Source organism: Lithobates pipiens, unplaced genomic scaffold (genome assembly GCF_037356315.1).
Source record: "Lithobates pipiens isolate NorthernLeopardFrog02 unplaced genomic scaffold, aLitPip1_a1.2 Scaffold_1, whole genome shotgun sequence".
Taxonomy (NCBI): Eukaryota; Metazoa; Chordata; class Amphibia; order Anura; family Ranidae; genus Lithobates; species Lithobates pipiens.
This window is the reverse complement of record NW_027507685.1, coordinates 163,630,576-163,654,410: the sequence shown is the minus strand read 5'-3', so window position 1 is coordinate 163,654,410 and position 23,835 is coordinate 163,630,576. Positions and strand designations below refer to the sequence as shown.

Genomic DNA, 23,835 nt, shown 5'->3' with positions numbered 1-23,835 from the left:
TAGCAAAGGTGGCAGACGGTCTAAGGTTTTTTATGATTACACGTCAAGAAAATATTATAACAAATGCATTTCATATTGGAACAAAATATTTGGGAATAAAAGAGTAGTATAATAATAGAGATACAGCATAAAATAAGGAGAGCATTCAATGTCCCTAAAAGTTGGTGGTACTTGTACTTCAATAAAGACAAATATGGGAATTCAAAAAAAATAAACATTTATACTTAGCTGGATGCAGCATTAGTCCCCACTGCCTCTAAGACCAAGAACCTAGCGATCAAAGACTGCTGTGCACTTGGTTATTAGTCTTCACCTGCTATCAGCTATGCACCTCCAGAGCTCAGTGGAGTGCTGGGCTGTGGATGGAGCTGGAGTGGCTGGCACAGACTCTCAAAGGTGTGCTGAGAGGCTGCGCCAGCTGCCTGGAGTAGGAGCCAGAAAGCCGCAAGATCTGCCACAGGAACCATGCTAAGGCAGCAGCAAGGGATCAACCACATGCAAGGGCACCTGGGATACGAGTTTTGGAAATCAACACACCCCTTTCGTCAGGTAGACTGAAGAATGGGGCATGTTGACTCCCGAAATGTGTATCCCAGGTGCACTTGCATGTGGTGGATCCTTCTATGCTGTCTTTGCACTGTTCCCGGGGCAAACCTTTTGCGATTTTGTGGCTCCTACCCCAGCGGACACTGTAGCTCCTGGTACCGGTGGCTGCACCAGTTCCCATAGCAGCTGAGCTTTTTGGAGGATCCAGCAGTCTGTTTACCCTCTACCCAGATCCAAGACTTTCACTGTCAGACATGCCCTTATACAGTACATCCATGCTTGTGAGTGCATAAATAATTGATTTCTTTGTTTACTTAATAAAACTAACTTGTTACACCCTATGGCTGCTTGGTGCTCCTCTCTTCCCCCTATTGTCTGAACTAAAGTGAGAAAGAATGTTTGGGAGTCAGGACCCCACCCAAGACTCATCAAGGGAAAGAGGCAAGCGGACTATCTTGATACAGGTAAAGGAAATAGATATAAAAAATACAAAGCAAATAAAATAAAATGAACAAAGTACAAAATATAAAAGGTATACACATAGGAGCTAAAAAGCTACATAGATGACATGGTATTTCGACTAGTTTCACAGGTTTACCGCTTCTTCAGGAAATACATCTGCTAACAGAAAGTACAGTAATATATAGAAATTTAACATGCATAAAAATATAGTGAATACTGTTACTACATAATAAATGGGGAAATAAAGGAATTTTATACCAAATATATAGGGCTGCTAACCCATGCCTCAGTGCATGCAAGGTATATGACACACCCAGCAAAGCCTCCCACGGCGATTGAGAAGGATATATAAAGGGAGTTACCAGGCAGCTGGCATCTAAATGAGGTAAAGAATGCATAATGGTATGATGTCAGTCAAACAATCAAAGATGCTCACAAAAGATAAAAAGTGAAAAGTGAGGAAACAAGGAATTGGGATGATAAAAAGGGAGGAGAGGCGAAAAAAAAAAAAAAGATGAGTGAATGTAGAGTCCATCATGTGTACTAGGCTGAAAGGGGGAATGGTGTCCAAATATGCATGAAAAATGAAACAAAAAACATGTTTTTATTACATTTTTATTATGTAGTAACAGCATTCACTATATATTTATGCATGTTAAATTTCTATATGTTACTGTACTTTCTGTTCACAGATTTATTTCCTGAAGTAAACCCACAAAATTAGTCGAAATACCATATCATCTGTGTAGATTTTTAGCTCCTATGTGTAAACCTTTTATATTTTGTATGAATAAACTTTGTTAATTTAATTTTATTTTCTTTGTATTTTTCATATATCTTTTACCTGTACCGAGATAGTCCACTTGCCTCTTTCCCTTGATGAGTCTTGGGTGGGGTCCTGACTCCCAAACATTCTTTCTCAATTGATTCTGATGATGGTACATATATAATCATTTATGTATTATTATGAATTTGTTATGAGGCCTATTCAATTTACTGAACTAAAGTGAGATAGACAAGGTACTAGGCCCAGGTGGCATTCACCAATGCCTTTTATATAAATCAGCAGTTAAAAAATCATTATATCTTATTGCCTCCACTCCATCTACGAGCCCTGCAAAATACAAGTTGAGGCTGACAGAACACAGACCAGGAAACTGAGGTGAGCCCAGTTACACAAACATCCCCTGTGTGCCCTGCAATAACTAACTCCATTGCTGCATATCCTACCTCTACCCAACCAATACTAGACACTACCCTAAGAGATATGCTACTCACACTACAAAACTCCATTCACTCTGATTTTAACAGGATGATGCACCACTTAACTTCAGAAATATCCTTTTTAGGAGAGAGGGTCACCACTATAGAAACCAAAATGGGAGAAGGGACTTCCTCCTTCAATGATCTAGTGGGTGCACAGGGTGGGGAGGCCGAGGATATAGAAAGTGACTTTGACAAAGCGCATGTGTGCAAAAAGTCCCGGCAGTGGACGCTTACACAACTGACTTCAGGACATCTTTCCCCTTCATCTCCGGCACAGCAGTGACGTCACAGAAGGTGCGTGGGTGTGTTGAGAATATCCACCCTGCTCAGGTTGGTTGTTGCTTTGTTGCCTTTCTATCCATCCTGCTGACCACCATGCAGCTGTGTCATCCAGCTGGAGCTGGCAGGCTTTGCCAGTAGCCAGTACGCTCCCCCTTAGGGAACTGAATTTTCTCCCTTCCATTTCCTTGGATGGTGATTGATGTTCAAACCATCTCCTGGCAAGCCTCCCAGATGATTGTTTCCCCCTTATCCACTCTGATGTCACTGGTAACGTTCACTACCATTTATTTTAAAATGTGACTGTTCAACCATTTTTTTACTTTATTGAATAAATAGCACTGTTTATGCATACAGTACTACGTTGGAATTTATTTGATAATTCTTTCAGAGCACTGCATTTTGTGTTTTTTTTGCATTTAAAATCATCTCTACAATTGCGGATACCCACGGGAAATACCTTATCCTAGTCTGCGGAATTAATAGCGCTAAATTTACTATTGTAAACATCTATGCACCAAACTCCCCAAATTTCGTTTTATGTGCAAACTATGGAAACAGTAAATAAAACCAAAAAAGGCTGTACAATTATTTGCGGGGACTTTAATTTAGCTCCAGACCCTTCCAATGACATTAACCCCCCCTGGCGGTATTCCTGAGTCTGGCTCGGGGTGAAAATTCAGTACCATTAGCGGTAGCCCCGAGCCAGACTCAGGGTCGAATCGCTGAATCCAGGATGAGTGTGCTTACCTTGTCCCCTGGATCCAGCGATGTCTCCCTGCACTGTGAGTGGCTCGTCCTCCTCTCGATTCATCACATCGCCGGGCTCCGTTCCCTGCAAGCGCTGCGATGCACGGGGACGGAGAACGGTGCCAAATTCAAAAAGTAAAACACACATTACATGCAGTATAATGTAATATTACAGATTACATTGCTGTATGTAAATATTTCACATCCCCTTTGTCACTAGTTGTTTCTCCAGTGTCCTGCGTGCAGTTTTATATTATAAAAACTGTTCTTTCTGCCTGGAAACTAGACATTGTCCATATCAACCAAAACTGTCCCATTACATCAAAAGTGGCTTTAGACTAGCTAGAAAACAGCGATAATAAATTAGAATCACTCGCAGAATTGAGCGACAGTGATTTGTGGGGAGATCCTTCATTAAATACTGAAAAGTAATGACAGTGACAATTCTGCAACTCAGCAAATTTCAGTGTTTTTGATTTGATTACATTGAATAATTGTTATTATTATTTAGTATAATTATTTATAGTTATTTATTATATTATAATTTATGATTACATTTTTCAAACTTTATCATACCCGGGATGTCTACTAGACTCTTGTTTGGACAGATTTAAGTGAGTTATTCCTAAGAATTACAGGACTACAATATAAAACACCAAATTTTCATGCAAAATAATTGTACCGCTTTCAGCAACAAAAATCGGAAATAATCATACCACCAGGGAGGTTAAAGGATCCTCTCCTAAGAAACACTGTCAATCTACTTTGATCCCCTTCCTCTAAGCTAACAGCCTGTTCGACATTTGGAGGTAATAACATTCTCTGGAAAGGGACTTTACTTTCTTTTTTGAAACCCCACTGAACCTGCTCCAGAACTGACTTATTCGTAGGTGACAAACAGCTTCTGCAAGATGCCATTGAGACAAAAATCCACACCATATCATAGTCGGATCATGCACCCATCTCCATGCTTATAGGAGACAATATCTCTAAATCCTTTGCCTCCAACTGGAGAAATGATTCATACCTAATGTCAATGCCCACTAACACCACCTTCATACTTTGACATTAATATGTCCTCAGTTAGCAACCCTGCTAGTTCATGGACAGCCCAAAAGGCGTTTATCCGTAGTATTCTTATTCAAATGAGTTCACAAGCTAAACGTCAAAGGACACTGACAGAACTATTAGACAAAATTAAAAAATTGGAACGGATAAACAAAACTAATCCCACACAAATAACTAGTGACAAAATCTTTCATGCCAGGAACCACCTTAGATCTCTCCTAAACACCAAACACACCAAGACGATGCTAAAATTATACACTAACTTTTATACAGCCGGTAATAAAGCTGGTAAACGTTTAGCAAACCAAATCTAACAAAAAAGAGCTAAACATAAAATCCCTTACATCTTACATCCCACTAAAGGAGACAAATTGTACTACCCCAAAGACATAGCTAATGCATTTTGGGCATATTATCATATGGTATACAACTTAAAAGATGACCCCCACACAATACAACCCACTGATTTTAATATATTGAGCTTTTTAGAAACACTGAATCTCCCCAAACTTTCTACTGAACAACTGACATCTCTTAAAGTGGTTGTAAACCCTTACAACACACTTTGACCTACATGTAAGCCTAGATTAAGGCTTACCTGTAGGTCCAAGAAATATCTCCTAAACCTATATGGTTTAGGAGATATTTGCCCGAAGACAGGCACCGCTGTCTATGGTGCATGTGCTGTAGACAGCGGCGCGCAGGCGCACTGAGCGTGGCACCGTCAACGACGGAGATGCCGCGCGTGTCGGCTCCCGTGCGCATGCGCGGGAGTGACGTCATCGCGGATTCGCCGAATGACAGCGGCGGAGCTGCGAGACCCCACCGAGAAGATGGATGCGCCAGACTACAGGGGACACCGGTGACTTCGCTAGCTCCTGTGTCAGGTAAGTGACACATAATGGACTACTATGCGATGCATAGTAGTCCATTATGCTTTGCCTTTGCAGGGAATGAAAGAGGAAGTAAACTCATCAGGGTTTACTTCCTCTTTAAGGCTCCATTCTGTATCAAAGAAATCTCCCAAGCAATATCAACACTCCAATCGTAAAGCCCCTGGAACAGATGGCTTTTCAGCCGAATAATACAAGCTGTTTGACAACACTTTTTGTGTCACATGTTCGGCGCTGCTGTGTCCTCTGGTGAATTCCCGAGTGAAATGCTCTCTGCAAACCTTGTAACCTTGCCTAAACCAGGGAAAGAGCCAGTCAACCCTTCTAATTTTGCCCCATATCCTTATTGAACACTTAGCTTAAATTATATACTAGACTAGCAGCCCAAAGGCTAGCTCCCATTATGCCTTACCTCATACACTCCGATCAGGTCAGTTTCACCTTGGGTAGACAAGCCCCTGATGCCACACGGAAAATAACAAACCTTCTACACAATGCTGAAAATAAAATATACCAACCCTATTTGTAACAATAGATTTCGAAAAGGCGTTCGATAGGATCCGCTGGGGATATTTAAAATATACCCTCATGAAATTTGGATTCCAAGGCAATATAATATTAGCCATTCTGGCCCTTTACTCCAACTCCACTGGCCATGTCCTCTCAGATGTGGTCTACTCAGATACATTTTCCATTACGAACAGATAGAGGCAAGGGCGTCCCCTTTTCCCATTAATTTTCACACTATTGATGAAACCCCTAGCTCAAACAATCCGCTCTTCAAACTCTATCTCAGGAATTAAACTTAAAGGTCAAGAATACAAACTGACCCTATTTGCAGATGACATAAATCCTCACTCTAACTGGTTTGGCTTTCTCCCTGGTAAATGTATAGGAAATCTTAAACATCTTTAATTCATGCTCATTTTACAAAGTAAATGACTCCATGTCGAATGCTCTTAGCATACACATAACTGAATCTACTAAATACCTCCTACAAAATAAATAAATACATTTCTCTTTCAATGGGTGTCCCAATGGGTGTCCCTCCTCTAATCTTTATACATGCAGCTATATACCATTCCTTAAAACTTACAAAAAGGATCACCAGCAAATAGGCAAACAATACCTCTCATGGGCCAGCAGGGCGACAGCCTTTAAAATGATCACCCTTCCGAAGGTCTTGTACCTATAAAGATCCCGGAATAATTTTTCAGCATCCTTAAACTCTTGCTGAGTTCCTATGTTTGGCAAGGACAGAAACCACGCTGTCCCTATGCATTCATCATAAAACACAAAACTGCAAGAGGCGTGAACAGAAAATAGTCAATTTATATTCCCCTTGGTAGAAATATTCAAATTCATACTCCCCGAATTGTCTTTAAAATACTGGTCACAAATCAAATGCCTTCTGCTGACTGAAGTAATGCAAAATTACCAACTTCTTTCTTTCCCAACTATACAATCTAGAAACCTTATACCCTCACAAGGTGCACATACATACAGGCGTATAGCCTCCTACTTGCAATAAAAACCCTATTCCAACTGTCAAAACTCCTACCAAAATATGATCCTTTTGGACATCTAACTCCCCCAAAATGAAAGGAATAACTCTTATGTATAATGTATTGCATAACAAAGACACGTTTGTTAAATCATCAGCATACAAGAGGTGGGAAAGAGATTTAAAGACCTCCTTTTCATGTTCTCAGTGGTGCAAAGCCATACAGTATAACCACAAAGCATCCAGCTGTGTTAATTATTGGGAACAATCACAAAAAAATCCATCATAGGTGGTACCTCGCCCCAGTTTAAGTGTACAAATTTGCAAACCTAGACGATAATCTGTGCTGGAGGGGATGCTCTTACAAGGGCTCCCTAAACCATATTCTATAGGAGTGCCCCACATTCACCCCTTTTGGAAAAAAGTATTCTCCTTCATTTCAGAAATTACGGGAATTCTAACTAACCTCTCACATTCCCTTGTCATTCTGAGCCTAGGAATAAAATCTTTTCCGCACAAGCTCAGAAACCTGGTAATGCATATACTATTTGCAGGCAGACTACTTATAATGTGCAAATGGAGGAGCTCCCTGATCCCTAACATTTCAGACGTTAAATTCTAACTTAATCTAGTTAAAGCATATGAATTCAGTTCCGCCTTGAAAAAAAAATACTCTTACAAAATATACAAACACCTGGAAGCCTTGGCTAAGTATTCCAGTGTAAATGAGGGTTATACCCCTGTATGAAGCCATAACTAACTAATATATCTTTGTTACGTTCAGACTGGATTAACAGACTGTATCTTACTGTTTATTATTGTAGCTACACATGTTATTTGTACTACAGCAATGGATTTCTTTCCTTGTATTTGGAAAACCAATAAAAAAACATTTTGGTAATAATGGGAATATTCCATTAAATAAATGTATAGAAAAAACATATATTCCAAAAATGTAAAATGGTAAATGTAAAAAAGTCCCATAGATGATCCAATCACCACTGTGCCAAAGTGAACTCAATAATGCAATGTGCTCTGTGTCTCCATCACTATGTATACTGGTCACTCACCTCAAGGTCAGGGATGTGCAGTCAGGGGATGAACATTAAAAAAAAGGGGGGGGGGGCTACCGAGCTGCCAGATGGACGATTGAACGGCAATCTCAGTGTCAGTGCCAGGAATAACAGCTGTTACAGGTGTCCAACCGGTGCGAGTCAAGTCCCAGCCGAGCGAGGAAGTGCCCAGCAATCCCCCGCCATGGCTCGCAAGAGGAAAAGGGCCACTTAGCTGCAGAAGCTGCCGCAGTTCTTCCCGAGGAGGATCTCCAGCCTGAGCCAAGATGGCGCCGGTGGCGCCTCTCCTGCCACTTCCTCAGGATCCAGTATGGGCATTGCAAGCCCAGGATCAGAAAGCAAACCTCACCGCCCATCACCGGAGGCTTCTACCCCGCAATCCCTGAGCCCGGTGAAGTCCAGGCCCCGCATGGCTCCAGAATTTCACGCGGAGAAGGTGAGCACAGGCCCTGACTCCTTAGACAACACGAGGGAGCTGGTGGAGACTATTAACTCCTTCCCTACTAATGATCAGCCAGTCTCTGACACAAAGTTGAAGGACATGCTAGTCTCCCTGGGTACCTCCCTTCACGCTAATATGATGGAGTGTATGAGAGGGTTCAAGGCTGATGTGACTGAGCTGGAGGAGCGTGTAGATCATGTTGAACATAAAATAGGGGAGTTCGCCTCCATGTTTAACTCGCTCATTGACTCGAATAATGAACAAACCGATGAGGTGGAATGGCTAAAAACCAAAGTCGCGGACCTTGAGGACAGGTCACGCAGGAATAATATAAAAATACGTGGCATCCCGGAGTCAGTAACAACAGGGCAGCTTCATCAGTATGCCCAAGAATTCATGGAGGCCTACCTGCCAGATCTCTCTGCCTCTGACCTGGTTATAGACCACATACACAGACTGCCAAAACCTGCCCACCTCGCTGACAATATCCCAAGGGATGTTTTAATGAGGGATCATTTCTTTCATGTAAAAGAGTGCTTCATGTCAGCCTTCCGCAATAATAAACAACCACCGGAAAGATTTACCTCTGTTCAACTATTTGCGGACTTGTCACAATTCACTATGCAAAAACACAAAGCCTTGCTCCCAATCACTAAAGCCTTACGGAACCATGCCATAATTTACCGCTGGGGCTACCCTTCTAAGTTGACGATTACAAAAGATGACCACACGGCCACTATCAACAACCTGCAAGAAGGACTTTCTCTACTGAAGATCTGGGATATAATTCCTACTCAACCTGAAGAGCCCTTGCAGACGACAATGAAGGTGGACACACAGGACTCCTGGCATCTAGTGTCCCGTAAGAAAAAGAAAGCTAACAAACGCATTGGTTGAGCACCTGGTAGCTTTAAGCTGATGTAACATACCAGATTCCATTGGCACGATGGAACTATATGCTCTCCAAATTTCCCCCCAAGAATATAGGCAGTAGTACTGCCGACAGATTCTCAGTTGAATTGCATCTTTTTACAAGTCGGCCTGTTTTATGGCAATTATGTACTGTTTTTTGTTATTTTTTATACATGTTTCTCTCTACACTTTCTTTTTTTTTGCTAGAGATGGATCAGCAACCCACCAAGCTATCACAAGCAATAGTTACTGCTCCCGGCAGTTGGAGCGACCACTTCAGAAGGTAAACAGCAACTTCATGCAGGTACTTATAGACTACCAAAGGTGATAATTAATGGTTGTTAATATAGTTTTGTATAACGCGCATGGACTTAACCACCCTGCAAAAAAGGTCTCATTATGGAAAGAGGCACAGAGACTGCGTGCTGACGTGCTTTGTGTTCAAGAATCTAATTTCCTGGCCTCTGCCCCACCGTCTTTCAAGCATAAAAACTTCCCACATATATTCATGGCTTCGACCTTGCATAAATGCAAAGGGGTTATCATTGCTATCAAAGACAGCATGGCCTTTACACATAAATCGACACTTACCGACCCGGAGGGGAGGTATCTGGTGGTGGTTGGGGACATAAACAATAAGACTTATACCATTGTATGTTTATATGCACCCAACTCCCACCAACAGAGATTTCTTAAGAGACTGCTTAGGAAGATCTCCGAGATTAGAAAGGGGTCTTTGGTTCTCTGTGGAGATTTTAATCTCACCTCAGACTACACCATAGACACGACCACCAAATCTAGACGCCCTTTGCCCTCACTATAATATATTCTCAATGCTGAAAACTTATACGATGTATGGAGATGTCAGCACCCTGCTGAAAGGGATTTCTCCTTCCATTCCTCTAGACATAACTCCTACTCTCGTATCGATATGATTGTTGGAGACAGATATATGTTGCAGGCAGTGTCCTCCTCCGCCATCCATGAGATCTCATGGTCTGACCATGCTCTGGTCTCGGACACGGTGGCGGAGGGGAATGCTCCTAATATGCCCTTTGTGTGGAGAGCCAACTCCACTCTGTTCCAGACCCCAGCTCGGGTGATAGCTATCACTGATCAGTTAAAAAAATACTTTACCCTAAACAAGGATTCTGTGACAGATCCAATGGTGCCACAAGGCGTTCATCAGAGGGATCTTGATCCAGATGAATGCAAGACTTAAAAGACAAAGGACCCTCAAGCTAGACGTCCTTTTAGACAAAATTAAAACTGTAGAAAACATTAACAAGATAACCCAGAGCGAGGTCTGGGCAGCTAAGTTACTTAAGCTTCGTTCTGAACTTAGATGTTTGTTGTTAGAGCAATATGACAAGTCTGTTCAATCGTTGAAGTTAACTCATTACTCTGCTGGGAACAGGGCTGGGATACATCTAGCTCAACGTCTCCAAGAATACAGGGTTAGAACAATGATTCCTTACTCAATTAATTATTCAGTAAGATATTTGACCCAAAAAAGATTGCCGATTCCTTTGCCAGTTACTATTTCTCCCTGTACAACATGGGAGACGATAGCAACACCCCACAACCTACAAACTAAAAAATCCAAACTGTCTTAGCTGATATTAAGCTTCCTTCTTTATCACAAGAACAACTTCTGACCCTGAATGAGCCCATAATGCAAAATGAGATCCACAAAGCAATCCACTCACTCCCATTAGGGAAATCCCCAGGCCCTGATGGTCTTGCCATAGTATTTTGTCTCCCACACTACAAAAAGTCTTCTCCCAAGCCATCTCCACCTCCTCTTTCCCCACTGAGATGCTCAAGGCCTATGTGGTGACCATTCCGAAGCCAGGTAAGAGTCCAGACACCCCCCCCAACTTTTGGCCTATATCGCTCCTTAACACGAATTTCAAGGTTTATGCAAAATTTTAGCCCAAAGACTCCTACTTATTCTGCCTTCACTAATAAACCCAGACCAGTCGGGCTTTACAGCTGGTAGACAGGCGTCTGATGCCACTCGCAGAGTCATAAATCTTATCCATTATGCTAGAGCCTGTCGGATGCCTTCTCTCCTCCTTTCTTTGGATGTGGAGAAGGCGTTCAACAGGATACATTGGGGATACATGGATCTTGCCCTCAAGAAGTTTGGATTTGGGGGTCAATCCTGTCCGCCATTTTAGCTCTATGCTCGTTGCCTTCGGCCCAAGTATATACATCGAATGTGCTGTCCTGACCATTTTCTATCTCAAGTGGAACAAGGCAAGGGGTGTCCCTTGTTTCCTTAAATATTTAACCTCCTCATAGAGCCCCTAACCGAAAAAATTAGATCCCACACTAAAATCACAGGTTTCTCCCTAAACGGCCAGACCCACAAAATAAATCTTTTTGCCGATGATATCATTTTATTCATTAACTCCCCACTTCAATCTTTGACTCTTGAATATCCTAGAGTGTTTCAGTAAGATCTCCTATTACAAAGTAAACTACACCAAGACACTCATCCTACCTCTGGGGGTTCCTCCGATGCTCCGTGCTAGATTACCTAACCTGTTCCCGTACACGTGGAGCACAGAGGGGGTACCCTATATAGGCCTCCACCTGACCCCTGATCCATCCAAATTAGCTGATGCCAATTACCTACCATTACTGAACAGGATGCAGGTGGAGACCAAACGTCTATCTAAGTTGAACTAACTTGGTCGGGTCGACTGGCCTCCTTTAAAATGCTCCTGCTTCCCCAAATACTATACGTAATTAGAACTCTTCCAGTTCCTGTTAAAAACACGCATCTTAGGGCCTTAAACCTTCAGTAGGTATGTTTGGGGCACTAAGAAACCTAGGTGTTCAAGGACCAACCTAATTAAACATAGGAGGGTGGGAGGCCTGGACTTACAGGACTATGCTAGAGCTGCCAGACTTACCCAAATGAAACCATGGTTTGCAAACACTTCAACTATACCATGGCGCACCATAGAACAATCACTTAGCCCTACTAGAGATCTTACCTCTTTACTTTTACTAGATAAGTGGAAGCCATTCTTGTTGAAGCAGCTCCCCTTGACCATTCAAGCCTCGTTGATGGCCTGGAAACCATAAGTCACCTCCCAATACCCTAGTTGAAATACCTCTCCCTATTCATATATTAGCTAAGGCCATACCTGGCATCACAGTCAGGGATTGGCAGGTAAAAGGTATTTCCAAATCAGCTGGCAATGTGTACCCCTCCAAAAATGCACTGCCCCCACTGCGCCAATCAATAACCAATCAATAACCAGTAACCCCTAACAGTGAACAGTCTTAGCCCTTGTACACATGGTCGGACATTCTGACAACCAAATCCGTCGGATTTTGTCTGACGGATTTTGTACGATGGATTTTGTCTGAAACTGTTTTATACACACGGTCGGACAAAGTTGCCGGAAAATCCGATTGTACATAACGTGATGACGTTATTTCATTACAACGGGACTACGTTTAGGCTAGTAGCCAATAGCTTTGGTCTAGGAATTTGATCTGAGCATGCGTGGCACTTTGTCCATCGGAGTAGGCTACACATGATCGGAGTATGTTCGATAGGAGCATGTTGTCGGAAAATTTTATAGACAAGTTGGAAAACTTGGTCCGGATATTCCGACGAAAACAGTCCGATGAAGACCACACACAGTCGTATTATCCGACAATACGGTCCGATCGGACACATTCCGTCGGAATCTCCGATCATGTGTACAAGGGCTCACTTGAAAAAACATACAAAGTGTATATCAATATCAGTGAAAATGGAAAATAAAAAACAAAACAAAAAGCTGCTACCTTAGTGAAAATAATGTCTAAACAAATAAACATATGTGACAAGCAGTATCTAGTGTGCTCAGTGGACACCTGGATATCACCGCTATTGTTTTGGATACTGCTTGTCACATATGTGTGATGCTTGTTTCACTATTGTGTGGAGGATGTTATCCACTGTTTTATAGATCTTCACTTTGAGTGACACTACCACTTTGGCATTGATTATATTTTTTTACTTATTTATTCATTTTCACTTTTTTTCACTATATAATTTTATCTACTTTTATCAGCTTGTATATATTTTTAAGATATTTATAAGTGCGAATATCTATCGTATTTGGTGGTTTGATTTGCACATTAGCACTTTATTGGATTTAGATATTAATATAACAGCCACACAGGCAACACGTTTGCTTTTATATTTGAGATTTGATATTTTAATACCAATGATTGATTTTTTTTTTTTACGCTTGATATTTATATATATATTCACGTTTGGGAGCGCAATACCATTTTTACTATCAATACTTATGAGTGCATTTATTATAAATATTTGAAGAAGACATTTTGTGGAGATTGTAATGGATGAGCGTGGGGAGATTATCACTTTAAAGGTGTTGCTTTAGGTTTGGGATGGAAATGGGTGGTGCTCTATATGAATATATTTGTATTGGATTATTACTGAGAATGGCCATGGTACTTAAGTTTTGGTTTATACCCTTTCTTTTTCTATTTCCATGTTATTATGCATAGAAATTGTCTTTTGCTAGAGGTGTAAAAATGAATATGTCTGATATGATATGAACTAGCCATTTACTGATATATGCTAGATGATTTTATATATATATATATATATATATATATATATATATATATATATATATATATACTATTCTATACTATTCTAACTACTGTGCTGATGGCTGTTCATATTTATGTCAATTACTGTCTTACCTCATCTCAGTGTATTTAGTTATGCACTTTATATGCTTTGTATGGTTTGTTTGTTAATTCAATAAATGATGATTATAAAAAACATTTTGAGGGTCAATACCATGTGGTAATCAGCTTAGCACATTTACTCTTGGTGTTGTGTGGATTATTCTGTGCACAGTAAATTATTTTGGGACTTTCCTTATATCAAAAAATGTGGCTTTTCACCATTCTTTAATGGGACTATTTGAATGGGCACCTTTTTTATTTATTTTATTTGATATTCACTGATTGAAATTGATGTTAATTTTATATATGTTCTAATCAGTTTTTTTTTAGCACTGCATATGTAGCGGTAGTGATTGTCACCCTGTCCAGCCCGGCATTCCCTTCCAGACAGTCCAAGACAATGAACAAATCCATCAGCTTTGTTTTTTGTATTATAACTTGGATGGGATGCCCAGAAAATATTCTTTCATGGCTTGGGACAATTTAGATACTCTCCTCCTGCACAACACTTGCTGCAGACTATCTCTCCTTCTCCCTCCAGCACAGTTCTTCAGGTGCAGCTAGCACATGGTTAGGCCTGACACTGGTTTTAGCCAGACCTTAGCAACAGTATTTTATTACAGGCAGGGACTGCAGCCCCTATGGTGTAGCAACAAAGGTTTGAATGCTAGCCACCCTCTTTGGTGGACTACTGATCCCAGTCAGTCCTTTGCAGACCATCACGGCTGCAGTGGCCCTAGTTCACTGCAAGTAACATCATAATATTTTCCACTACCTCTACATCCATCTCAGACTGCAGACTCCCAGTCTGCTCCAGCATGCCTCTCCCAGCTCTCCCGACTGTGCCAGTCACTCACCGACACCTGATGGATACCTCCTGGAGACTTGCCCAGCAGTATTCCCCACTGTCCTCTCCTGCTTCTGTTCAGGACACCCCATGGATTGTGTGGGGTTCCTGTTCATCTCTGAGACCCTTAGCCCAAGGCCACCCCCCCTTCAGAGTAGGGGGCTTCCTCAAAGGTCCCAACATCCTAATACTCCATCTTCAGTTCTTCCACCCGAACAACTCCTCCTCAGGTGGGCTGACTCTAGATATTTAAGTAGGCCTGCCCCCTGCCAATCCAGGGGATTGGTCAGGGCTCCTTAGGACACCCCAGGCAGCTCAACCTCTCTTCCCCTCCTTCCTTCTAGAATGCTCCAGAAGCAGAAGGGAGGTAACCAAAATATGATGCTATCTGTGAATCACCAGCCTACTCTGAGCCACTGCCAGCCCACACAGATCAAAACAAGCAGGCCTAGCTTTTAGCTAGGCCTGTCTAAATTTACCCGTTCTATAAAAAAAAAAACACACTCTAGCACCTACACTACGTAGAGGGTGCTACACATATATTTATGAATTTATATTTGTAATTTGTAGTCAGCAAATTATGTTAGATACTTTACATCTTTATTATGAAGTCTGAGTGCGGGAATTACCACTTTGTAAAGACATATTGACTTCCTAATTTAAAGCAGTATGTTCAATGGAACTTGTAATTCTGTTCTGTTTTAGACATATTCATCATTTCTGCAAGACAGTTTGTCTCATTCCCCTAATGCACATTTACACCTAACAATTGATTGCTACATACCTATGACTTGAGATTGGTTTGATTCTGGCTCATTCCAGCAGCTGCATACACCAAAGACCTATAACAATAAAAATAACTCTACTAAATATTACATTTGGAAAAGCAATTCCTAGGATTTAATTTAATATTAAGTTTAAAAAAAATGGTTCACCCAAATTTCATTGACAGGCACACAATAACCCTGGACTATGGTCCTCCAGTAGCTGAATTACAGTCATGGCCGAATTGGTAATTCACACAAAAAGGGAATAAACATGTGTATAGCAAAACATGTGTTACTGCAATATTTTTCTGTAAGAAATACTTGATTTTCTGGAAAAATGTCTGGGGTGCCAACAATTTTAGCCATGACTGTATAAAATATAGATGGGTGCATAGCTTGGATGGCTTCTGGGCAGCTTGCATTAGCTCCTGCCGCATCCTGAAATTTTAGAGGCATTCCTCCACATACGATGGCCGAAGGGCAACAAAAAGAACAACTAAAAAATCTCTAGGTATGTTGCATTCCAGGAGTATACACCTCCCTCCAGTAAGACTACCATTAGGGCATTTTGTTATCTGGATGCCTCCCACATCCTGGAGGCCTTGACAAAGGTGCCACTTCCTGCCACTTTGCATGCTTCAGATAACTGCATAGGTAGCCCATCTCTCACCTTTTGCTCCCACCTACGAGCTTTAACCCAGTCACACAACATTAACTCGTCTCTCTCTCCACACCCCTGCAGCAGAGGACATCTAAACAGGAGTCTTCACATTGCTGTTGGCTTCTACATTCCTGCTTCCCAACATATTACCACTTCAACCTGATATTCCATGATCCCCAGAATCCTAGATGACTGAAACATTTCCAGGACACACCCCATCCCCACCATTTGTGTGCCAAACAGCAACCGCTCCTTCCACTACCACTTAAAGATCTGGAACAAATCAGGGAACAGAAAATGGCCCTATTTTTACTTAGAACAAAAATAAAATAAGTATTACAAGAGAAGGCAGGGTTTAGGAGAGCATTATGCAGAGAATGCAGTGTTCACCAGTGCATTACACTCAGAATGCAGGGATAAGAAATGCGTAATGCTCAGAATGCTGGGACCAGGGATTCATTACGCTCAGAATGCAGGGATCAGGAGTGTGTGTTGCCCCATTTTTAAAAATGTACTGTGCCAAATCTTTTGTCCGCAAACACACAATGTTTCTGATCTATGTTTGGGGTTAAAGAGTTACCAAACCCAGGACTCTGAATTCACTATATCTGGTCTCCCACTGTACACAGAACATAGAAATGCAATTATTTTAGTAAATATAAACGGCTAAATACCTTTTCTCATCAGCAGTATATAGCAGTCTCGCAACTTCTATCAGTTCCTGTTGAAGCTTGTAAAAGGAGTTTTCGTACTGCACTGAGCTGTCCTATCAGGATGCAGGACCTCTGACCCTTTGTCTGGACAGTGCTGATTGGCCCTGTGCTGATCACATGCACTCTCCCAAGAAAAAAAACAACTCTCTAGCAATACACATCAAACTGTGCAGCTCGACTCCCAAGGCTCTGCCTTATCCTGACATGTTCTAGAATCAGTGGAAGAAGAGGAGGATCTGTGCATATAGGATCAAGCAGCCTTTTTTACACAATGCAGAGGATTAACCCCTTAGGTTCCCCAGTGAGTACCAAACATAATTTACTGCATATAGAGACTGATTATACTGTTGTGGGTTTAGTAACACTTTAACAATGTATTATCACCCGCAGTAGATCACAAAGGCAGTGCCTTTTGAACACGGTGCAGTTAACATACATGGAACATGCCTTTCTGGCACTGTGTTCTGGTGTGAACAACAGGACACTGTGCCCAGTGATCTTTGACTTCATCAATATTGTTCAAGTAGATTTCTCATCAATGTTGTTCAAGTTGATCTCTTCAAGGTTGCCTACCCCTGCCCTTACTCACTTGAGCTCCAGAGGATTTTACCCTCTTCACGACCAAGCCATTTTTGCTAGTCGACACTGGGCTACTTTAACTGGTGAGTGCACGGTCATGGAACACGATACCCAAACTAAATTTATATACATTTTTTCACACAAATAGAGCTTTCTTTTGGTGGAATTTGATCACCACTGGGTTTTTTATTTTTTGCACGATAAATGGGTAAAAAAAATTAAATGAAAAAAAAAAAACAATATTTTTTACTTTCTGATATAAAACATATCCAATAAAAAATACTAAAAAAATCTAATTTCTTCATAAGTTTTGGCCAAAATGTATTCTGCTACATGTTTCTGATTAAAAAATACCAATAGTGTATATGGATTGGTTTGCGTGAAAGTTGTAGCGCCTACAAACTATGGTATATATATAGGAATTTTCATGTTTTCATTTTTTTTATACTACTAATGGCAGTGAATAGCGGCTTATAATGGGTCTGCGGCTGACAATATGACACTAACTGACACTGGGGAAAACAGCCAGCACAGCGGGGCAGGAGTCCACACGAGCTTGGCGGTCTCACCCACCGGAGCTTCTCCCCCAGAGCTAGGTGTCACGTAGGGAGTACCATACTGGCCAACAACGCAGATCCTTGGCATCCAGGGACACATCCCCTGGAAGGCTGTCGGCAAGGGAGGAAGACATGACGGTTGATCTGTCCTTTTGGATGAGGAGGAGCCTTGTGGATGCCCGGCAGCGATGGAGGCAGGAACTTTGGCTGGCGGGACCCTTCCTAGGCAGGCTGGTAAGTCCAATGTTACTCCTGTCTGTGCATTGAGAACTGACGGGGATGTGGGGGTGGGCCTAGGTCCACTAACAGGTCTCCATGCCAGTGGGCTATGTTGCCTGTGGAGTCTCCCTTTGGCTGCGTTGGTCCGTGACCACACCATGGCAGATGTGGGGTTGCAGGAATTCCTGGTGGGATTGAAGGAATTGGTTTGAAGCTGGGATGAGCAGGAGAGATACCCCGGTACAGAGTTACATAGTTAGTAAGGTTGAATAAAGACACCAGTCCATCCAGTTCAACCTGAGTGTCTACAATTGTCCCTATCCCTGTACATTGCACACTCTCAACTGTACCTACCCTCAAGGAGCCCACAATCCAAGGTCCCCATTCATATACCAAGGCCAATTTTGGGCAGAAGCCAATTAACTTACCTGCATGTCTTTGGAGTGTGGGAGGAAACTGGAGTACCCGGAGGAAACCCACACAGGCACAGGGAGAGCATGCAAACTCCAGGCAGGTAGTGTCGTGGTTGAGATTTAAACCAGCAACCCTTTTTACTGCTAGTTGAGAGTGCTAACCACTACACCACTGTGCCGCCCGAAGAGTCTACAGGGGAACTGCATGGTTATGATATGATGAACAGTTCCATCAGCGTAGGGCGATCCGCCCATCCTTGCAGTGGGACCACAAGGATATTAGTCTGTGGATGCGACTTATGACGTCAGCAAGGGCCCCAAGTCAGTTATTTCAAGGGGAGGCCGGTGGCTCATTTACCCCGGACAATCAGCAGCAAAGAAAAGGGGGATCTCTTGGCAATTTAATGAGGGTTCATGCAAGTTTGGGGGGTCTTGCCGATACAAGCACGAATGCTCTGGCTGCAGAGGTGCCCATCCTTTGTCCTGTTTCTATTCCTTGCTCTGTTTTCAATCCTAGCTAAAACCTTGTACTGCTGATAATATTTATCCATGTATCAACTGATCCTCAATCCAGAACGTTCTCTGCCTGCTTGACCCTTGTCTGGACACCAATTACAAATCTGTTCTTCAACTCAAACTGAACTTAGATTCACAATAGAGTGCTGCTTCACCTGTAGTCTCTCCCCGTTAATCTGCTTCTTGTTTTCAAGATTTTTCCATGTTCAGCATCACAACCCCCCACCATAAATGTGAATATTATTTATCTTATTTTACTTGCTGCATGGGGTAGAGTTTGTATTTGGTATAGTGACAGAATCACTTTAAAGTGGTTACAAACTTCTGAAATTAAAATGACCAGAATCTATTCTTCTGTAGCATTGATAGCGAACCTTGTCATCCCAGATGTTTTGGAACTACATTTCTCATGATGCTCAGCTACACTACAGAGTGCATGAGCATCATGGGAAATGTAGTTCCAAAACATCTGGGGTGCCAAGGTTTGCCATCACTGTTCTATAGTGTGTACTTGCTAGTGTGATTTCTGTCTGCTCCCTCTGCCATCTCCATTAGTCACTTCTCTTGTCTATGCTGTCTAGTGTGTGACATCAGATCCCAGCCCCCTGCCTTCTGCAGTTGAGAAATAATATTTGACCTGTGCATTTTAGAAGGCTATAGAGGAGAGAGGACAACAGATAAACTAGTACAACTTGTGTCAGAAGGTTTGTTTTATCTCTGTTTATCAGCTGAGGTTTGTCACTTCACTGGGTATTTGCACAGGTTTACAACTGCAAAAAACAAATAAAAGCCTCTTCGTTAATTCTGATGTGAGCGAAAATGGGCAATGCTAGCTTACCAGAAAGACAAAAAGCAGGATCTTGAAAATGTGAGGATTTATTTTGAATATAAACTGTGAGCCCATCCTGAAAAAGAGAAAATAAGGAAAGAAGTATGAGATTTTTGCAAACAAACAAACAAAAAAAAAAAATTAAAGTTGTACTCTAAGGGCCGGTTCACACAGCGAGGCGCGGCGAGGCGTCTCCGACTTGCCTCGCCGCGACCTGCGGGGACCTCAGCGGCGACTTGCAGAGGACTTCTGTATAGAAGTCAATGCAAGTCGCCCCCGAAGTTGCCCAGAAGTAGTACAGGAACCTTTTTTCTGAGTCGCTCCTCTCAGAACGGTTCCATTGTACAGAACGGGGGCGACTTGCGGGAGCGAGGCGAGGCGAGTCGTGTCGCCTCGCATCGCCTCGCTGTGTGAACCGGCCCTAAAAGTCAATCTTGTTAACAGAGAGTATGATGTGCTCAGGCATTTTAGGTGAAGTTACAAACTTTATATTTATATTTAGAATATGCCACAGGCCCCAAGTACTGGCAAGGAGCAAGAGACTCTGAACAGGGTTGGAACCATAAAATTAATGGGGGATTTTAACTACCCTGAAAGTAACTGATATTGTAGCAGAACAGTAAAAGGACACACATTTATAATGGATTCCCCAGTGTGGAGGAAAGCTCTACAAACCTTAGACCAAGAGTGGATATAGTCACCAAAGGACACAGAACATAAACACTATGTACACACATCACCAACCCAACCAGTAAAGGGTGGAAGGGATATTTACAAGTTCCCTGTGCTACAAACACCTTCTAAGGTGCAAGAGGTGGATCAGATCTTCAGCTCCCAATTCATGAGGTAAAATCCAGAATAAATGGACACATCTAAATGTACCCCACTTTCTGTTGGCTTAATAGCCAAAGAAGATCATCTGATGGTAGGGCTATAAAACACCATTTAGGGGTTGATTTACTAAAGGCAAATAGGCTGTTCACCATCTATGGGAATTTACACTTTGCAAGCAATTTTTTCTTTAGCTTAGTGAATGCAGTGATTTGTGAATAATTACTTTGCAAAGAATATCCAAACCTGTGCAAGGACAATAATAAAACAATCGTTTTTCTTGAACATGGCTGGCTGATGAAAACCAGCAGAGCTTCACTTTCACATGACTCATGCCGCGTACACACGATCGGAATTCCGGCCAGAAAACGACAGATGAGAGCTTTTCATCGGAAAATGCGACCATGTGTATGCTCCATCGGAATTTAGCTGTCCGAATTCCCTCCAGCCAAAAAATGATAGCATGTTCTCAATTTTCCTGAATTAAAAAACTTTCTATCGGTAATTCGGATCGTGTGTATGCAATTCAGACATGCCAAAAATCATGCATGCTCAGATTCAACTACGAGACAGAAGCTATTGGCTACTGGCTATTGAACTTCCTTTTTCTAGTTGCATCGTACGTGTTGTACGTCATCGCGTTATAAACAATCGGAATTTGGTGTGACCGTGTGTAGGCAAGACAGCTTGAGCCGAATTCTGTCGGAATTCCGTCTGGAAAACCATCAGAGCTTTTTCCGACGAGAATTCCGATCGTGTGTACGCGGCATAAGAGCAAGTTCCCTTGCAAAGTGAAAATTATCTTGCCAAGAGAACAGCCTTTTTGCCTTTAGTAAATCAACCGTGTTGCGTACTACAGCCACATTTTTTAAAAGTGTTTGTAACCCCAACAATGAACTTCTGTTATTCAGTCTATTTTGGTCTGTTAAATAAATCATGAAAAGCATTACATTATAACCGATAAGTGCAAAAAGGGTCTGATCATGTAAACAATTCAGAGCTGTCCTGTGCACACTTCCTGTGTTATCTTAAGGAACATTAAAGCCCCTTCGCTGGAAGTTCGTGTTTTCTGTTTGCATAACACACCATTAGTTAACCCTCTGTGTATCAGTGCATTTGCAAGGAACAAAATTCTTACTGAACAAAAAGATATTGGCAAACCGACTGTTTATATTTGCATGCAAGTGTGTGTGCATGTATATGCATATGTGTGTGTGTGTGTGTGTGTGTGTGTGCATGTATATGCATATGTGTGTGTGTGCGCATGTATGTGTGTGAGTGTGTGCATGTGTGTGTGTATGTGTTTATATATATGTGTGTGCATGTGTATGTTTGTGTGTTTATATGTGTATGTGTACATGTGTAATAACGTGTGTGTGTGTGTGTACACATCACTTTTAAGCCTGACCCCCTATTTCTGTAGGACCAGAACTGATTTTTTTTATGGCTTGTTCATAATACCAGCAAGAAAAAGTCTGTTCCTCTGAAAAGTGACCCCATGCTCAGGACACTTTTCAGAGGCATTTGACAGGCAGTTCGGTGCCCACAGTTGCGGGATGGTTGCAGCACAGCTCCATTCATCTGGGATATATTTCTAGCATGTATACACCCCCAGCTGCTTCCTTTTCATCTAAAGGGGGAGCAGTTGGGGGTGGTAAAAACACATCTAAAGTGTGGGGGTTTTACCACCCCTCAACCCCAACAAGCCCTTGGTTCACATCTGCATAGCTGCGTGCTGATAGGACAGCAATTTCCTTTCAATAGGCTGCCCCGCAGAAAGGGGAAGAATTTTTTTATTTTTTTTCTAAGTGAGCTGCACCAAAAATGCACCATGTTTGCCAATGTATAGGGTTACAATTAAGAATAATTGACATCCCTGCATGTCTAGTAAAGGCCAGTGCGTTTGTCTGCATGCCAGGAATGTGCGCAAATCACAGTAATGGGAACCAAGCCTTAGACTGGAGTGCCTCGAAACTGAAAATAGTTTTCAAGGGTGCCCTGACTGGAAAAGGGTTGAGAAACACTTTGTTAAAGAGGAACTGCAATCTGCTCAAATAGTTTGTAATAAAAACATTGCACACAATCATGGAATGGCACCAAACTTCATTACTTAAAAATCTCCATAGGCGACGCTTTTTTTTTTTTTACAGGTTACAAGTTTAGAGTTACAGAGGAGTTCTAGTGCTAGAATTGTTGCACACGCTCTAATGCACGCAGTGATACCTTACATGTGTGGTTTGAGCAGCGTTTACATATGTGGGTGGGACTTATGTGTGTGTTCACTTCTGAGCACAAGCTACCGGGGATAGGTGCTTTTTAAACTTTTTTTTACATTTTTTTTTAGCACTTTTATTCCTATTACAAGAAATGTAAACATCCCTTGTAATAGGAATCTATGTGACAGGTCCTCTTTATGAAGAGATGTGGGGTCAATAAGAACCCACATCTCTCCTACAGGCTGGAAAGCATGAGATCGGGAAAAAAATTCACTAATCTCATGCTGGCAGCCGCGATCGCAACTTCATTCATTTCCGGGTACCCAGGCGTGACGCGCCCGGACCTCCGACGGTCATAGAGATGACTGGTAACCATCTGGTCACTGGAAATCTCTATCGTCCTCATCTGGCGCTGGCCGATTCTTTCTCCGGGCCCCCACGTTGGCACGGGAGAGCCTGGAGAAGCACCGGATGGTGGCGGGAGGGGGGGGGTGTTCCCTCCCGTCGCCTATAGGAACGATTAAGCGGTGGAACTGCCACTATGATCATTCTTATCGTGTACAGAATCGCCAGCTGCAAAAAAGGATAATCCTCTAATTGCAGGCATCATTCAGATATCTCCCCCCAAACTCAGGATGTATTTTTACTATGGCCCGGTATTGAGGTGGTTAAGAAAATCCATACATTTATACCATGGTTTGTAGACATGAGCCGTCGGCTCTTGATGACGTCAGCACGATGAAACCGGTAGGCCTGGC

The 23,835-nt window shown here is 42.1% G+C and overlaps 1 protein-coding gene across 4 annotated transcripts in view; it reads right to left on the bottom strand.

Annotated features, from left to right (window-relative positions):
* Window positions 1-23,835, bottom strand: part of ADGRD2 (adhesion G protein-coupled receptor D2) — a 930,084-nt gene that overhangs the window by 845,113 nt on the left and 61,136 nt on the right. For all 4 annotated transcript variants that reach the window (XM_077478839.1, XM_077478840.1, XM_077478842.1 and 1 more), the window contains exons 2-3: window positions 20,040-20,106; window positions 15,561-15,618 (exon numbers count right to left, since the gene is read on the bottom strand). In XM_077478839.1, the coding sequence (XP_077334965.1) occupies window positions 15,561-15,618; window positions 20,040-20,105 (124 nt within the window). In that variant the 5' untranslated portion in view covers window position 20,106. The remainder of the gene's footprint in view (window positions 1-15,560; window positions 15,619-20,039; window positions 20,107-23,835) is intronic.